A 19,803-nucleotide genomic window follows, 5' to 3' on the forward strand; every position below is an offset into this window, starting at 1 on the left:
TCTCATATCTACATTGAAGCTTTTCTGAATTAAAGAATTCACAGAGGGGAAAAAAACTAATTTCTGCCATGCTACACTGTGTGGAGAGGCAATGTGTGACATTTACAACTTTAGCTGGTATTATTTTAAGCTTGCGGCAACCTGGGCTCCTTTGTCTCAATGAGGACTGCTGACAATACCACTTTAGAGAAAGTGAGGGATGATTGTGGAAACTTCTTCTCAAACTGTGCAAACTCTCAGAAGCTGAAACAACCTTGGCATTTTAAAATTTAGAGGGTAGTTTTACATTTTTTTTTCAACTTGTAGCCAGCTGTCCACACAACAGTGAGGACTGCTGACGACGCTAAATGAAGGACAAATGTGTAAACTTCGAGACAAATTATTTCTTATAAGTATTGAGTGAAGAGCGAATCATCAAACTTTTCATGGCGTGTCAGAGAATGTGTCATTATAAGAGGGAAAAAGTGCATCTCACTTTTCAAATGTTGACTAAGAAGAGACTTGTACGGCTATAAATCACTGTTTTACTCTGTATCAGCATATACAGTATGTGCAGCCTCCCTGTTGTCTTTCCGACAATTTTTCCAACAGAAATAAACAAAAGAGCTATACCAAACAAGATGATGTCATTACACCATGATGGGTCCTTTGTTATAAAAGTTGCGACACTGAGGAAGCCAAAAGTGATTGGACATGATCTTACAATGAACAACAGTTCACACTGAGGATCTACTTCTGTGACCTCGTTGAAGACTGTTCTGTTGAAACAGATGTTTTAATGGGTTAAATAAAAACTGTAATATTTCATTTGTTTAGATGTAATCTAGTGTATTGGTTCTCAAACTTTTTTCACAGCCCTAAACTGAAACACAAATTAGACCCCTATTTAGTAACATTTTGTCATCTGATAAGAATCTTTCTTTCAGATGTATTATGAAACACATGACCAAAATTGTCATACATTCTTTTATTGTGTTACTTATGGATGGAATTACACTGAAAATAAATTGCTAGGGACCCCCTCGAGGACCCCTTGGGGTTCCCCTAGCCTAAATTTAAGAAACACTAATCTAGCAAACAGTCTAGGGCTGTGTTTACTCTGACTTTATCTACACTTCCACCTTGACTCACCGTATCTGAGTCAGTCACTTTGCATTTCCCCTATATATCTGCAGTTACACAAGATCTGAAATCTAACCACTGCAGCACCACTCTGATCTTTACATGCCCGAGCAAACAGGGAAGTCAGAGGGGCTAAATGTTCTTGTTTGGGCACACAAGGAGATCAGATCTGTGCCATTAATTGTTAAAAATTAGACCTTTTATTAAGCCTGTGGAAACCTTGCAGCCTCTAATTTTCAGGTGCTATTATGCTCTCTTGACTCCATAGGAAGTCTCAGCTGAATTAATTAAATCAATTAAAACTGAGTTACTGGGTGCACTCCAGCAATAAAAAGAGGAGGCTCACTATCTCGTGAGCAGATGCTCTGCTGTTGTTTACAGATGTCTTGTTTATTTCTGTGAAGAGATTTTAAATATGTCATCTATTTTGAGGTACTCTTTAACTACTGCCTGTATTATAGCCTGTACGCACATCTGCATATCTTTATTGTGTATGCGTTTCTGGCTGTCTGTCCATGACCCTGACACTGAGGCTGTGAATGACACGCTAACAATGGATATGATAATAGCAGCAAAATCCCGTATTCATGCTTCCAAACATAATCACTATTGTTTCAGGACATTTCATTTGCAACATTCAGGTTTTGGAGTAGACTAATTTTCAATTAAGTGAGCTGAAATTGTAAATAGAAACCGCAGTTTGCTTGTTAATTCACCCTCACTTACTTCACAATAGGTAGATGTGACAATCTTCTCATGCCAAATGTTTCTTTCTTTCAGTATTTAAGTTCTGGGGTAAATCCACTGTGAATGAAGTGAATTGAGTCTCGAGCTGGAATATAGCACGTGTCATATAACATGTGTTTCATGGACTAAATCAATCGAGTTTTCATTATCTGACACCCACCATTTGATATCATATGTGTAAAAGAATGGATTTGTGATATATTGTTTGTAGGTATGACAGTTTGATGGACTGAGACTGAATCTCTGAAAACATGAGGAACATAAATGACAATTCATTTGGACAATAAAATTCATGCAGGTTAAAGCAAATGCCTGAAGTGTAAACCTAATGCTAGAATGTGTGTGCGTGGAGCGTGAATAAACAAACAAGAAACAGGCCTAAAGACACACACTGAAAGCAGTTACATCTGTGAACTAAACCAAGTGCAGCATCTTTTGAAAAATAAAAATATTTTGAGAGGACACTGCGAGAAATAACAAGCTTGGCAAGTGATTCGAAACAGGTAAATTTTCTTGGATCCGGCAGACTCATGGGTGTTAGCGCGACATTTTGACTTCAATCACCAGGAAATAAGCTGAATGCAAGGTCGCACTCGCTAAGCTTGTGTATTTGTTGCAGTGAGGTTCCAGCATTTATAAGCAGGATGTAACTTACTCTCTGCACACGAGGTATTTCTCAAACAATGGAGGGGCTCCACGGGGCGATAACTGTTGACAACAGTAATTGTGCATGTTGTCTTCATACTGTATCAGTTTGTCCTCTGTCCTAAATGACCGATTCTCAAACAGGTCACACGTATGCTATGAGCTCTTTAAAAAGATGTGTTGAAATACAGTCGTGTGCATCAGATGGGTTGAAAGATGATGCATGATAATGTGAGCAGTTGAGGAAACACAACACATCTTTTTAAAGAGAGTTCGAGAATCTGTCACATGTTGTTTCTGAAAGCTTACACTGTCTGCTATTGCACTTGATCAAGTAAGAAAAATGAGCCCATACTGAAATACTGTTTAATATTTGTGTACTATTTAGTACACCTTAAGAGAACTGTACAGTATCTCAGAAAATGATGGAGTTTAATGGCTGGAAATAAAACCAGCAGTGTGGCACAAGTGTTTCAGAGGGACCACACTACATGTTATGGATGTGAGCCTTTCTGTATATATTTTACAGTAATGGCAGTATTCAGTATGAGCTTTCAGAAAACAGCCACTGTTCTAACAATGGCAACAACGTGGTGTCGTTATGTGACACTAGAAGCTTGGAGGTCCACAGGTAAACTGATCCCAACTATCTGGTTGGCTCGTATGTAGTCATGGCAACAGAAGAAACAACGGTATAGCATGTGGTCACACCTTCTGCTAACAGGGAGCATGAAATATAAATGTGTATATACAAACACTCTGTAACCCTGTATTTATTTAGTCATTTTGTTGTCTTTTTAAAGATAGAAGTTTTTGAATAAAATTCTCTTTTTTGAATGACTCATTTTTCAAACCCACTTCAGACCCAAAAATTATTCTTTTTTTCATAACCCAGTCAGAAAAACACACTAGTGCAAAATTTGTGCGGTTTAAGAGTTTATATAAAGTTTATATTTTGGGGTCCCCAGCAGCAGTGGTTTGGGAAGTCCCATGGGGCCACTGGGTTTTTTGAACATGGACTGTTCATCAATATCTTCACTGAAGAAAAATGCCAGTAGAGACAATCAGAGACAACTATATGCCTCTGTTTCCATAGCAACCTGTCCTTGTCTTTCTTTTCCAGCACGACTGACGGAGGTGTCTATCCCTCCATTTGTCTGTGTCCATCTGTCTAATTTCTGTCTGTTAATCTGTTTGTTGATCTACTTCCGATTTTGTGGCTGGAGAGTACGCTGTAGTAAAAATAAGAAAAAAAAAAAAAAAAAGAATTCAGTCATAACTTGACTGATAATCCCGACCGCTGTTTTGAGAAGACAAATCACTTCCTGGATTTGGCCACAGCTGATTGCAGCAGTCGATGATCTTGACAGCTTATTGCCTCCAGGCTTCCGCTTGTTCAGCCACCAAGCACAGATTCCTGGCTAGTCCAAGAACAAGAATCAGTTGTCTGACTCTTTGATTGTATTAGACAGGCCTCTGGAAACCAGTCCATTGTGTACACACCAGCCCGGCAACTCAATTGGTTTTCTGGTTCAGCACAGTCTGCTGAGTGCTAGTGTGGAATATTGTATATAGCACTGATTTTAAGTGTGTAGTACCTCTATAGAGTATTTGAAATGATCCAAAACTTGTCTAGAACTAGTTCAAAGGTTCTTCTACTGGCCTGGGAAAAATAGCATTTGCAAACTCTTGATGTGGTATGTTTTAGCCTAATCATTTGCCAAATACTGTAGGTAGACATTGTCATAAAAGGCAATACAGTAATTGGCAAGGACAATCACAGGAACCTACCTGGAAATCCAACAACTCAACTCACCTGACTCCGTGATTGTCCTGCTCTATTAAACCGTCTTCATTCTCCAAGTAGGCTAAAACATTTTAAACTTATCTGCAACTGTTATTTGACCCCGACTTGGATCATTTTCTTTAAAGGAATTGGTCCGGTTGAACTTGTCACTGCATTTGGTTGACATCTTTACACCAGTCTGTACAGTCAGACTGTGTAAGGTGTCAGAGAGTTCAGTCCTGTCAAGTCCAGCGTGATGGAAATCCAGTGGGAGGTTTTTTGGTCCAGCACCCATGATGGTTTTTCGTGTTGACATGTTTGAACCATCCAATCAGCATTTGATATCTTGAGGGGTTTGGAGGGTGGAATAGTCTATGTGCCTCCCCTGAGGGTTAAACCTAGCATCGGTCGAACCCATGTCTGGCCTGCAGCAGGGGAGTTAGTTAGCCTATACCACAGTGCAAATTTGGCGTGGGGTATGGGGTTAGGTTGGGCAAACCACTACTGGAGGGTTTTTAAAGGGGCCATGTGACTTTGGCCCTTTCCATAAGGAGGTGGGATCGAATTTTGCAGAAGTCGAACTGACACTGGACGAGCACGGTTTGGAAGAAGTTCAATTAGTTGTACCATCTTTCCGTGTTTTATGAGCAACACTGCCGTAGAAGATTTCTGGTCTCAGCATTGATCTCCTGAACAACAACATGTCGTCATTGCCTACTCCCGTGTTCATTGGTTCCAACTTTGCTCTTTCAGACTACAGGGAGAGGTGATGACCATGGTCACGTAGGAGGTGGAGCAGAGCTGCATTACTGTGCATATTATGCTGATGGAGGACCAGCATATTACAACACAGGCTGCTCACAGTGACGAGTCCAGATCTTAAGCTTGTTCTTTCTTCTCTGTTTGGTGAAACCACACCGCAGACTGCGACAGGGAGGTTGGACTGAACCACTGTATAGGTTGTGGCAAGATTGTTGGACTATACCACAGTGCAGACTGTATTAAGTGTGGTATCGAATCGAACCGCTTTAGCCTCGGTAGGCTTCATGTTGGTGTCATACATTGGGTTTTCAAATGACGCCTGGCCATTGGAGCTCTCATGGCCGACATAGCCATTGAACTGGACCTTGGGACGCGTCCTGCAAAACAAAATGAGAAGGAAATAATAATGTTCATGGCAGATATTTGGTTTCACAAAGATATCGATGTAAAACTAAAAGGAAAATGCATTACAACCAAATGGGTGCAGGCTTTTGAAACACCAAATGACAAATAACCACAGACTTATTGACAGATTAGGAACACAAGATTAAGTTGCTCAAATTTGTCACTAAGGACACAAAAATGATACGGTTAGTAATCTTACAATGACTGAAACTATAGCAAGTAGGTGATTTGTTGATTTTTTTTAACATGGAGGATGACCCTAACCCTAAAGTAAAACGAAATCTGTAGTCATGTATTCCCTAAAATATCTAGTTTCAGAGGTGGTTTGGTCTGGGGGTATATTTTTAGCAGCACTGACGCTACTGAATAATCATAGAAATATTATAGGAATACTAAACGCGTCAGTGTGTCTCTGTGATCCTCTCGGTCTTCCATCTACTACGTGTTGCTACCTGTCACTTTGATCATGAAGGTGACACTACTCTACAGGAGAAAAGATGCAATTACAAATCCATCTACTACTTCACCACTTTGCACTACAACAGCGTCATGGATTTTAACTTCTATCTCGCACCAACCTCGGTAAGATTAAAGATCAATGAGACAGGCAGACTTGACTAACATATCAACTAAATAACCCCTCTGCTACTAGGGGATGGAGTGGGAGGATGGCAGGTTAACAAGGGGGACACGTTTTGGTCATTTTGCTAATAAGGGGAGGGCATTACCCCGTATAAACCTCAAATTGACTACCGATGATAGCATGAGCTAAATCCAGTCATAATTTAGTTTTATATGCAAAATTGTGACCGGTACTGCTGAGCCAAGTAAGTAACAACACAGAAGTCTGCACCTCCATGTACTGTTTAGCTCAATGGCTTGGTTTTCCGGGACAACGACTGCCAGGTGTAACAGCAATGAGCCCAAGTGAAAGATCCAGATACATTTATATGTTATTCTGTGAAGTTGGTGAATCAAACCAGAGCCAAAAGGAATATTCAATTTACATTTTACGTTAACGGTTTTCAGCTAACTGCAGGATCGCACTACTTATTTGAGTCAAAGTGAAAAGTTTGACATTTTCATATTTGTGTAAAAAGTCGAAACATTTCAAAAAAGGACAGGCTGCATACACCTGCTTAAAATTCGCATTGCACGTCCTATTTAACATTACTAATTTAAAAAGCACAGGTGTTCAGGGAAATTAAAAATGCATACGATTTAATCATCAGAATGTCCTCATTATACACTTTAAATTTTGAAAGTTGACTTTACTTTTAAAAAGTCAGGAAACTGATTATCTTAGAATTACCAAGTATAGACGACTATTTAATTGAAGCTGTTCGTGCTAAAACTTAAAATTAATAGTAATCAGTTTCCTCATTATTTTTAAGTAAAATAACTTACTTTATATTATTTTGTCTTATTTAATTATACAACCAATTCAAACAAATGTCTAGTCAAAAAAGTTTAGTTAAATAAAGACTTCCCTATCCTTTTAGCTGTCTTGTTAGACATGCTTGTCGACGGTTTTACCCTTGAGATTAAAGGCCCAAACTTAGTAAGAGCGTGTTTCTAGTAAAAATCTACAAATTGCAGGGAAAATTATGGCAGGAGCGAGAACATGAACCATAACAACTGCCTGCTTCAGTGGTTCAGCTGCCCAGTGCCCATCTGCTGCTCTAATGTTAGTGTGTCTGCATACACACTACCTGCCATCATCCTGCAAATGGTACCCAACGGTTTCATTGCAAAAGAATATAATATTACTCCATTTGCCTGAATGAGGATTTTAAGAAATATACTGCAGGGGTTCAAACAGATACACGGTGAAATATAACTCCCCCCTCCTAATTCATCTGTTTGTCACAGATTACATTTTTGGATAATCAGGTCCTATAATCCAGTTAGATATAATCACTTACTCCCAAACCCTGTGGAACTATTAGCAGGGAGGAGTGCTGCTGCTGAAACGCTGTTTGACTCTGACCTCATTAAGAGTGTGTGTACGTGTGTGTGTGTGCGCACACTGGTAGAAATCCAACCCTGGGGAGCCACTAAGCCTACCCTACATGCTCAACCCATTACTTTACAAAACTGCACACACACCGACACACACCGCAGACCTCCCTGCGTGGCACTAGTTCAAATCGCTGCAGTAGTTTCTCTCGTTGTGGCTGTAGGTGCAATAGTTTAATTTTATTGGTAGGATGAATAACAGCACACATAATTGCTTTGACAGTATTATAGATATTGTGCAGACATGCGGGCCAAAGCAGGAAGAAACTGCAGTGTACACACAGACACACACACACACACCCACACCCACACACCTTGCTTTAAGATATTCATTTTATCAATTACATTGTTATGTGAAGAAATCATTTCTATTTCTGTTGGCTTGCCATTATGTTAGCAAAGTTAACATTACCATGCGTCTACTGTTAAATCAAGATGAAAGCAATGACAGTTACAGGTAACAGTAGAAACATTTGTAAAATAAAAACAGCAACAATAAATATACAAACAACTACTTTCATTTTTCAGTTAAAAGTCAAACACTGTATTCATTCTTGATGACATCATGCTGACAGAGAGATGACAATGCGATCAAAGACAAAATAAAATACCCTCTGTCTCCCTTTAAATGACTGCTGTTTTGACACAGTAGGGCTGCACTGCTTTAAGAATATTATTTCCTGAGTATAAATGTCCCCCCAGTTACTCTTAGCTGATACAAGGAGCCTCCTTGTTCCATTTCCCTTTTGAAATCAATATTCATTTTTGTTTTACACATTTTATTTTTACTTTCCAGAAATACAAAATAGTGTCAGACAAAGTTCAGGAAATTAGAATTTCATATTTTGGTAAATCGTGCAGCCTTACTAAACAGCAAAAAGAAAAATCTAAAAACTAAAAAGACGGGATGACGAGTTTGACGGAGGATGTGGCGGCGGGCGGAGGTCTGGTTGCTGTTCGAAACCAGATGAGTGTCAGTCTTACCTGCCGCCAGGCCCCCAGGTGTCTTTTGGTCTCTCATTGTCATCTGTGTCAGCAGACAATGTCCTGCATACAACCATCAGCTTTAATATACATCCACTAGCATTGCACACTGCACAAACTGGCAGGCAGGTGGTGTAACACAGTGTAAAGTCATGTAATGGTAGTGGTAATCTAACAAAGCGTGTTTCTACCTGGACATACAGTCTGAGATTCCTCCATAAATAACATCATAATACAAGACACTATGTTTCACTGCAGATTGAATACTGTAGCATACAGCTACCATCAATGACAAGCCAACAGATTAACGTGTAATTAGGACTATTGTTATATGAGTACGATGACTTTATAAAACTTTGAGTGATGGAGAGCAGAGGTCAGAACATCCCTGATGTGGAAGTCTTAAACGGGAGATATTAATGGTGACATTTTACCCTCAATAAAGTTCTGGATTATCTGCCATCTTTAGTCTTTTGTGAACTTTCTAGGAACAATAATTAAAAGCAAAGGTCAGTCAGATTTAACCTTAATGGTGCGCTTCGAGTTTTAGAGCTATAATTATGTTTTAATATTTCTGTAAACCTGCCTGTTCTCCTAAAAAACTCTTATCTCGTCCACTCAATATATTCTAATAGTCTTTTGGAGGAAATGGAGGGTATCAAACATTTCCTCTATTCAGTTTAAAACAGAAGACTCACATTAATGATATTAAATGAAGAAAGAATATACATATATATCTTTACTTTCTTTACTACATGGGCTATGAATTACTCATCTGCCTGCTCCGATTTGATAATACTCAGTTATTTTTCATCTCATTTGCATCCAAATTCAATTCAGTATACAGTTTATAATGTCATTAAGGAAGATTGGCACAAGGTTAGATTATTGGGTAATGCTGAAGAACAATAATTTCAGTGGGAGTTGCTTATAGGATGTATAAAAGCATTTCTTTTTAAAGTTTTTGTGATTGGAATGTGATTTTGACTTTATACATTCATAAAGACCAATTATAGGCAAAACATTTGTTTGTACCAGAAGAAAATGAAGATGGCATCTAACTGTATGGATATCATTGTCTTGTAAAACTTTTATCATACGGAGCATAATCAAAGTGATTTTAGAGTCTCTGTATTCTGTATTAAACAAATTAAATGGCACTATTAGCCGTTGAAAGCATATGTGTAGTTGCATCCTGGTTTCTTGTCTGTGCCGTACCTCTGGTTACCAAAAACAACAAGTCGACAGCAATGCGCCCCTTCATTTGCACCTTCATTAAATTAGAGCCCTGTGTCTCGAAATACAGACAGTGTGATTTTGTGGAAGGCAACGGAGAAAAGGATTACACTATTGTGCAAAACTACAATACTGTTTTTGTCGTCAGTGTAATGAATTCTTACAGTCAAGAAAAAAAGATTCAACCTGAAAAGAGTTTATTATTGAAAGATACTTTACATGTTTTTCTATTTTTTTTTGCATTTATCTTTTTGTTGGGTTGCTGTCTATTTTTCTTCCTCCAAAGGATAACCAAAAAGCCACATTAACCACTTTAAAATACTTCAAGTGCTACAGCTGATAGCAGAAAGATTTCACGTCTCAGACATAAAAAAAATAAATGGTGCATCAGCATTGATATCTATAAAGCATCTCAGAATTACTCCTAGGAATTGTGTTGTAAGTTTGATCTTTGGTTCAAAGTAGTTTTCTGACACACTCAGTTAAAAGAAAATATTGTCTTTGTTTTGAAATTTAAAGGTCCAATTCAAGAGATCACAACTATTAAGGACCACTGTTACAGATGCATTTCATTGTTGCCAATTAAGTCTAAATTTTAAGAATTTTAAAATCTCATCTTTATATTTATTATTTTTCAATTAACTCCTTAATCTTGAAAATGTGGGGTGACTTTCCAAGGTTAATACTAAAACCATTTAACTCCGAAGATTAAAAGTAGGACAAAATATGTGTCACTAAAAAATGTCTTTCAACCTTTGAAAATCCTAATAAACACAAATTCAAGTTTTGGTGCCAGCCCCTCAGTTGGAGATGTCCCATCATTTTGCACTAACATTTCCAAAAAGGCAGATAATAATGCAATGCAACCCAAAGACAAATATGTTTCTTGGTTAGAGAGTGGGTGTTTCAAATGCATGAAGTAAATTACTAAATCAGGCTAATTAGGAAATTAGAGACTAAGTTTTATCTGCATTAGAAAACAATTCAAGGTGAGTATTTTCTTACATTTATTTATCAGGTAAACCAGTAAAAAAGAACTGATAGAGAAGCTTTGCATTATTTTTTGACTGAAGGCACTTAACATTACTTACATTGTTTTTTCAGAAATTTTAGAGATAGCAGGCAAAGCAAGAAGACAAACACTGTTTTGTATTCTACTCTGCTGGTTGTCTGTTTTTCTCTGATCGATTTACGCTGAGGATATAGAGTAGCTTACCTGTGCTTGTAGAGGTAGAAGGCAAATCCGGACAGGATGAGGGCAAAAAAAGGGACTAAGATGGCTGCTGCCACAGAGCTGCTGTTTGTGTAGGGGTTGGACGGGTCCATTGCCATGGTTACAGGGCCTGGGGATACAGACACAGATAAATCCACACATGCATGAACACATTACAAGCAAACACCCTGTTGTGCAAGTGTAATGGATGGTTCTCGCATTATTAGTCTGAACATTTGAGCTTTGCTTCTCATGTTTACTCAGATCAAAATTAAATTTGTTTAATGCTAAAATAACAAAACCATTGAGTTTTTCCACAATTACCCACATTCAGAATGACAATGTTTCCTAGAAAGATCAAGGCTGTGCAGGTTGCTGTAATTGTTACTGGTGCTGATGGTTACAGGCCGACCTACCTAGCCTCGTCAGATGGAACTTGCCAAAGTCTTTACTGTGAATATGCCCTTGGTAGACAAAAGTCTTCTGGTCTGATTCTGCAGTGACCTGAAAAACAAAACATATGGTTCTATACGAGCACAGACAGCGAGAGATACTGTACATGATTTTACAGCCTTTGATGGAGGTACAAAGGCTAGTTTGACACAGGGGTAGTACGGATGATCCTCAACGCTGTCGACCAAAACCACAGCAGGAGTTTTCTAATAAGGTCTCTTTTCAGCTCCTCTTTTTTAACGGTCTGTTTCTTATTTCAATGTGAGAACAGAGCTGGATTTTTAATCAAAGTGTCAAAAAGTGGCTTAAGATTCAAACATACGACGTATGTGACAGATGTGGATGTAGTGTGAACATATTTTAAATAGACAGGTGAATATGTAATTACTTTCCTGTAAAGGTGGATGACAAATTCAAGCTCACACTATTCAGCTTAATGTTGTCATCCATGAGGATTATAGCTGCAGTTAAGTCTTATATACTGAACTATACTTCATATACTGTACTTCATACAAAATGACATTTATGTATAAATCAATGTGTTTTTTTGTAATTAAAACAATCAATCAAACCAAATGCATCAATATGGTATACTCAATAAATCAACTTTTTTTGTTAAGGATTTTCTATAGTGAGTGCCTTCATAGGCAGTATCCCTTCACATCCTGTACTCTGTCCTCTCTCCTGTGCCCACCTCCTCCTCATCCTCCTCCCCTCCTTTTTACCATCTCTCGTTTGGAGATTGAAGCAGCAATGTTTTACCCACGAATTGACAATTGAAATTTCATCTTATATCTGTAAAAAGATTGGTTTCCAGGAATCACAACTTTTTAACCTGACTCTTCTCCTCCTCCACTCCTTCCGTCATACGTGACATGATAAATTGGCTCTCTCTGTGTCTTCTTCCCTCCCTCTCACATCCTTTTCCCCTCCGTCCCTGCCTGCTACTATCTTTTACAATCTTCCCACTCCGTTCCTCCCTCCCACCCTCTTTCCTCAAACAGGATCGGATTTTTATTCCATTCCCCAGTTGTAGACATGATTGTCACAAGTCCCAGCTTCAACAATCACATCGAACCAAGTTAAAAAGTCCAAATTGAACCAGACAAAGCTGACTTTCTATATTTTTACTCTCTGTATTTCTTTCTTTACACTCTTAGTATTCAATATTTATTCTAAACTTATGTAGATGATTGAATGCATTCATAGTCGACACATCAAAGAGAAATTCTGATAACAGAACAAACGTGTATATATCAATGCAAAAATATAACAATAATTCATCAATATCTGAGTTCCAGATGTCAGGTTTTAAAACCTTTTACCTTTTATCAGATTGTTAGCAGAAAGTGGTATACATGCCATGGGCACACCTTTTGTCATTCCATTGTTGTACTACCTGGTCATTGCTTGTATCTGTTTACTTCAGATTGATAAAATGTACACAGATGCAAAGTGTCTGTAACTCCAAACTCCAGAGAGTTAAAGACTCAGACATCTGTGACTAAATTCTCTGTCCTATTAACTTTTTCTAAATTCTGTTTTTTACAGTTTAGAGATAAGTTTTCATTTTGTTTTGAACCTATCGATCGGTGATTGGCCCCAAAAATCCTGATCGGAGCACCCTTAAAGACAGTATACACTGTGGCTAGACTAAAAGAAGCGAAAAGTGACAGCACTTTCATTTCAACCATATTGTATGCACAGTAATAAACGTATAGATATATGTTGGGATTTCAGGCTTATGATGACATTTTGGCAACTTTATCTAATGGTGGTCATTTTATGGAATAATTTATTCCACACACCCTTGATGTGGAAACAAAGGCTTCTCGGCAAACCTGTTCCTTCCTCTATTTGAAAAGATGTTAATTAGAGTTCATTGTATTTCAAAATCTGTTTTGCATAATGTGACTGAGGATTTTACTTGAATTTTAATACACCTCTCTCTCAATGTGCCGTCCACCATAGTGGGAGTGGGCTGAGTAATTTGGTGTGGACCGTACAATTTATTGTTTACAGAGTAGGGCAGGGCAACAATTCAATGTCATTTATAGACTTTAATGATTTGTTCCCTTCCTGTTGCTTGTATGTTGTGATACTGACTGTGATTATTAGATGTGTAAAAACGTATTCATTTTAAAAGGCTTCGTATAATAAAATAAGTGTAAGTTTGTCTTACATATCCATCCATCGCCCAGTTGTCGTTTTTAAACTTGCTGAGGTAATGCTCTGTCGGCCCCTTCACCTGGTAGACCTTCAATAGCAGCTGGTTTTCCTCGGACTTGTAGGTACCTGAGTGAATAGAGCGGTACAAAGAATGGGGTCAGTGCATGAACCTGGCATAATTTAAATGGTGTGTCTACAAAATTTTCTCTTTTTGTTTTTTCCTTTCAAAGATTTTTTACTTAATGACTGACAAATGAAATAAATGTAACTAATTGAACTATCAAATTGAACTGCTGAAGCTGCCACAATAAAAGAAGAAAAAGGAAAAAACTGGTCATTGTACCCCTCTCCCTCAGCTCCATACATTTTTTGTTTACCTACAATGGCCTAATACAGTGTCGTACGTTTGTGTTGGTACTTGACATAAAAAAGACATAGAGGCAAAGCTACCATGGGAGTTGACAAACAGAAAGACAGACAGACTGAGTGGTAGGCAAACAGACAGACAGGTTGATTGACAAACAGAGAAAAGCACATTTTGAATTTTCATACTCCTTCACCATGCACCTGACACATTAGTGGGGAAAAAGTGACATTTACCCTTCAGCTACATGTCTCTACTTGGTTAACTATAGTGCCAACACAGAAACTGTTGCTGTTCAATATGTCAAGTCAATGTGAAAGAAATATCACACATTCAAAATGAAATCATTTTATTCGTTGAGAGCTCTTGTCTCTTTCAGCAGCCGAACATCTTTCATGATCAATCTGAACTATTGATTGTGAAATGTCAAAACATACACCAGTGGGGCATTATTTTGGAGGTTTTGATTCAAAACTGCAGCTTTACCTGTTTTGTGAACCTGCCAGTCATGTAATACACTTCATGTATCTACAGGATATATGAATAAAAAATGCATCATGGTGGTGGAGCACTGCTGTGGGAGGTTCTGTTACTCAGGTAATAATTTGGCCCTTCAGACTGCTGTGGTGACTGCAGATGCATTGATGTAGAAGGGCCCAGTCACATAACCTGCCAGGTGGTTCATAATTCCAACCAGTGCACCTGCATGTTATATTATTGAACATATTAATGACCAGTTATCTACTCTGTATGCTCTACAGCTCTTGCACCTGCCTCGCAGACTGTGAATGTTGATAAAAATTTTAATGTACTTGCGTGCAATATAAGGAATCACACCATTTTTTGTAAAGATATGAGCGATGCCTCTCTAATGAGTGTGAATGAAAGCTTTTTATTAACCTCATGTGTGTTTACACCAACAGTAGTAATTCACTCTGTATTATTTACACTGCATTTTAAGTCTGTAAATCTTCAACTTCTGGGACGTGATTGCTCTTTTTACCTCACTGAAAACAAAGGTGGTATTACAATGCCTCGTGTATTTTTGCTATCATTGTAGTACTATATGTATTTCCCATCCATTTACCATTTCTGCTTATCTTCAGGGTCATTGGGGCAAAGTATTTTCGATTTCATGTACATTTTCAGCAAAGGAGGTTATATTTTTGCCTGTGTTTGTTTGTTGGTTTATCAGATTACACAAAAACTACACAACAGATTTCCACAAAACTTGGATGGAGAATGGGTCTCTGCCCACAATAGACCACATTAACTTTTAGTGCGAATCCGGATGATGGGACAGTTCCAGGAGTTTTTCCTCAGCTTTTTAACATTGCCAGATTGCCAGCTTTTCTGCAACATTTTCATAAATTATAATGCATGGATCTTGATTTAAAAAAAAGAAAGAAAAAAGAATAAAAGGCTGTATCTATGATTTAGTACAATTTGAAGCAGATCCAAATCAAAATCTGGATCTAGCAAATTAAAATAAGTTTTATCTGATATTGGATTAGGCTTGACATAGCTCTGCAAGGTGGCTGTTTGGCCTCGGAGGATGTATGACATTCTAGTTGGTCTTTTGTCAAGTTACACAGAGTAAAATGAATTTGAATGACTCTACATAAGAGTGGTGTTTTTTACCTGAGAGCCTGATTGACACTCCGCTGGTCTCCAGTAATGTGACGTTAACTCTACCACTGGTAGTGTTGAACCCGGTAACTGTAAATGTGGTGGCTTGTCTCTTTCCCAGATACTCGTAAAAACCACTCCACTCAGAGTTTGGAGAGAACACGTCCACTGGAACTGTAATGGAGACACAGGAACAAAAACAGGAAGAAACTTAAAGCTTGTTTGACATTTTTTAAAAGAACAAAAGAATAGAACTGGTGCCAACGTTGCTGTTAACTATCACCACTGACTTAAAGCGTAAGAGGCGACATTAGGTGACTAACGTAGTTTAAAAGGATACATTTCAGTGACCCTATCACACAACCTTTGCATCTTTTCCCAGCCACAATTTTAAAAGTCTCGACAGGGTGAGCATTAGGATTCCCCTTTTTTATTTGCCAAGAAACAGACACAACACACCTACCTCTGGTTCCTTCATAATTGACTGCTCTAGTGGGTTGGTCTTTGCCTGTCTGAATCCCACACTTACAGCTATGACTTATTCAAAAACTCAGCAGCTTCAGCGTTATTGAAAAAAATCACACAACTCTGGTCTTTTTCTCTGGTGTTAGTCTCTCCTCACTTGCTCCTCCTAAATGCATGTATTGATTAAAAAATCCTACTTCAAACTTACAAGGTATTACAAGGTATTGCAACTGAATCTTTTTCACTGATTTATTTACTTAGTCTGATCTTTTGTCTTATAGATCTAAAACAAGACTTCTTGCGCAGACAGAAGACCCTTGTAGTCCACACTCAGGACAACCTCCTCCCATAAGAGCCATTCCTCAAATTCTTTGTGACGATCATGTTTAATAAAAGACAGTATGATCAAAAGCATTTCAAGGACAAACTGCCATGGAAACATGCAAGTGCAATAAATAGATATACACTACTACTTCTTTGGTTTAAGTACTACAATGTATGTGTGTTGTAGTTTATTCTGCATACCTCGAATCTTGTTCTTCTGGACATCTGACTCTCCTCTGCTTTTGGGATTGACTTTCACTCCAACTGAAAACAAAAAAAAACAATGACTTTAGTTTAGCTCATTGGCTTAATGAGAATATATTCAGCATAGACAGGGTTGGAAAGATGACAGATTTAATGTGTGACAGGACTGAGAAAGTATTAATGTAGAACATTAAAATCCAATTGACCATTACATTGACATTTGTCACTTCTGGGGTTCCACAGACAAAGAAGAACCAAAACACAAAGCAGAAAACAGCTGGCAGTCTATTTCCTGTCTGATTATAAACCTGATTGTTTTGTTATCATACATCACAGCATTCATAGCCATCCGCTCCTTGTCTTTAATACAAGACAGGGCTATGAGAATGTGGTAAAACAAATACTAAAACATCACCCGAGCATTCATGGAATGCCTGAGGCTGATTTAAAAGAGCATAGCAGTAAAACCAGGGTGATGATCTGTATTTATCTTAAACCATATGGGATTATGACATTCCGTTTAGATATTAGACTCAACATCAGCCCATTTTATACAAGCAGTGCATTTTCAAGATAGGATCTGATCACCTTTACAGAGCGGGGGTTTGCCCGACCATCTCCCATCACTTTTGCAGGTTCGGTGCTCTGATCCCCCTGCCAGATAGAAGCCATCTTGACAGGTGTAGATCAGCGTATATCCCAAGGTAGGAAGGTCCATGGATCGAACATCTACATTACTGGGGGTCTCTGGCTGTCTGCATGAATGGGCTGAGTGATAGGGAAGAGACATAAACAGCAAACTCATGAACACACACTATGATAAGGACAAATAATCTTAGTCCACAGAGTAATAACAGACAAGTTAAGTCTTACCTATGCACTCAGGTTGAGTTCCACTCCAGGTGAGGTTTTCTAGGCAAGTTCTTGTGGTGGAACCAAGGATGTGGTAGTTTTTGCGGCACTTGAAGGAAATCTTACTGCCAACCTAAAAAAGCACAATAAAAACTCCTCTTTATCTGCTGTTAACGGCTTAGCTTCTTAAGAACTGCAGCAGTTGTCATTTAATTAAAATAATCTTACTGTCAAAATACATTAAAAAAAAATTAATGAACTCACCGCCCAATCAAAAAAAAAAAAGGAAAAAAACAACAATACCTTTTTTTAAAAAAAATAATTGTATCTTTTTTAGTGGATGTTAGTGCTCCATAATCTGCTGGAAACCCCTTCCTCTCTGTGTAAGGATGTCAGGGGAAATATGACATGTGGATTACATCCAATTATACCTCCACAAATTGAAGGATTTGCATGTTTGCTTAAATTCCACTATGAATTGTGTGGCCAATCTATTCCATCAACAGGATCTTATCTGTGTTCTAGACAGCCTGGTCCCTAAGACGAAAGAAAATATTGCCTCTCTCTGTCATCTGAAAAGTCAGTCCCTAGAAATCTGGTTGCCTCTTCCAAACTAGCCTCTACATTTGGCCTGTATGTAAAGAGTTTGCTGGCTCTTTATTTCTTTTTTTTCAAAATGAGATGGAGTTTATTATTCATGCACTTGGTCAACCTGCTCGCATCATTGCAACCCCCTTAATACTTGCCTTGGTGCATCCTTAGATCACATAAAAGCAGTAAATTACCAGTCCTATTTATTTTCATGGTCTCTTTATTGGTCTCATTTACTCATAATTACATCCTTTTAACAGCTCCTCGCCAAGTTGATTTTCTAAGCATTGAAACCAAACCTTCTTACCGACATAGCTCTGCAAGTTGCAATTTAACATCTGTATGACTTTAAATAAAGAAATGCATGCATTTTATGTTTTATGTAATTTGAAGGATTATACAGTAGTCTTATTAAGTACACAGTCAACAGATGTATTTCTTACCTGAAAGCCCTGGGCCATGACCGGGATACCATAGGCTGGAGTTCCTGGGTCACGACAACTGTTGAAGGCTGGGTCTTCACACACAGGCACGGACATACACACACAAGAAGCATTGTGATATTTCATATATAAGCTTATCGATGTTCTTAACACAGCTACGGTGCACTCCTGTCATCAACTTTTACACACTTAAATTTTTACTTATTCCACTAAGATTAGTATATTGCAGCTACTAGAACTCAGTCATAGCAAAAGTATTCAGGGTTTTAGGAGCATCAAAAGGTATTCTATGGACATAGATGTTTCGTATAAAAAAAAAAAAGCCTTCATCTGCAAAGCAACTTGAAGAAACATAAGTCAGATAAATGTAAAGTGGATGTAAATTACATAAACGTAGAAAGAACAACATTTTCCTCTGAAATGTGGTTGAGTGTATAACGCCACACAAAATGGAAATTCTGAAGTGAGGTATTAGTTTGGCAAAAATGCAGTACAATGTTCTTTGTTAGTTTCCACCTCAGTCGGAGCTTCTAGTACTCAAAATAATGTATAGGAAAAATAGACTAACATTATACAGCAGCAATTAACAAAGAAAATTAGAAGAATTCAGTACTGGTCAGGGCATAATGGTACCACCGTGGATACATTTTATAGTTATCTATGACAGATGATACAGTTATTTATAGCAGAGAACATGACAGATGTTCTGTGATTGCCATGGTTTGGCTACAAGACTGCTTTTCCACTTCAGCTAATACAAAATTATTCATCTTTTATCACAACTTGTTCCAAAATAAGCTTCATGCTTTTAGAACAGTTGCCACAAAAACCTAAATTTCACATCAAAAAATGAAGGGGCTGCCTTCCAAGATAAAATCTTTATAGAAAGCAAATGCAGACATCAAAACTACACACTTCATCTATTGATTAGATAATATCTTCAGCTCTATCTGCACAGGAATACTAATGCTAAAATGAGCACAAGACTAAGCTCCACAATCTTATTTACCAATAATCTCATGTCACACAATATTTTTCATAACTTGTTGATGAAATGTTTTTTTCTTTGAAGTAAATTAAATGTCTGTATGTTATATGTAATTTTTCAGATTTACATAAACAGTCTGTCAATTCTAGTTATGTTGTTTTCTAATGTATGCATAATTTTCTGTGTCCAATGCAGCAGGTTGTTAGGAGTGTTATTGACTATGATATTCATTATTTTCTTCAAATGTGAGCACAAGGAAGCTTTGTGCTGTAAAAAAATATTTCATTCCCAGCTAGAGCTTTCATGTCAGTCATGACAGAGCAATTTTTAAGAAATGTATTCATCATTCGTCGCGACTGACTGAAAATTAAAAATTGTAACGTAATGTCACACCACAGTTAT

At 37.8% G+C, this 19,803-nt stretch overlaps 1 protein-coding gene across 1 annotated transcript in view; it reads right to left on the minus strand.

The window, feature by feature from the left end:
* Positions 1-5,279: 5,279 nt before the first annotated feature.
* The window catches only part of csmd1a (CUB and Sushi multiple domains 1a), a 297,982-nt gene continuing 283,458 nt past the window's right edge, over positions 5,280-19,803 (minus strand). Inside the window, exons 66-75 of the mRNA XM_073463855.1 lie at positions 18,414-18,487; positions 17,401-17,512; positions 17,116-17,295; positions 16,525-16,587; positions 15,547-15,708; positions 13,555-13,667; positions 11,336-11,423; positions 10,923-11,049; positions 8,471-8,533; positions 5,280-5,439 (exon numbers count right to left, since the gene is read on the minus strand). Coding sequence (XP_073319956.1) covers positions 5,280-5,439; positions 8,471-8,533; positions 10,923-11,049; positions 11,336-11,423; positions 13,555-13,667; positions 15,547-15,708; positions 16,525-16,587; positions 17,116-17,295; positions 17,401-17,512; positions 18,414-18,487 — 1,142 coding nt within the window. The remainder of the gene's footprint in view (positions 5,440-8,470; positions 8,534-10,922; positions 11,050-11,335; positions 11,424-13,554; positions 13,668-15,546; positions 15,709-16,524; positions 16,588-17,115; positions 17,296-17,400; positions 17,513-18,413; positions 18,488-19,803) is intronic.

This window comes from Pagrus major, chromosome 4, assembly GCF_040436345.1.
Source record: "Pagrus major chromosome 4, Pma_NU_1.0".
In the NCBI taxonomy this organism is placed as follows: domain Eukaryota; kingdom Metazoa; phylum Chordata; class Actinopteri; order Spariformes; family Sparidae; genus Pagrus; species Pagrus major.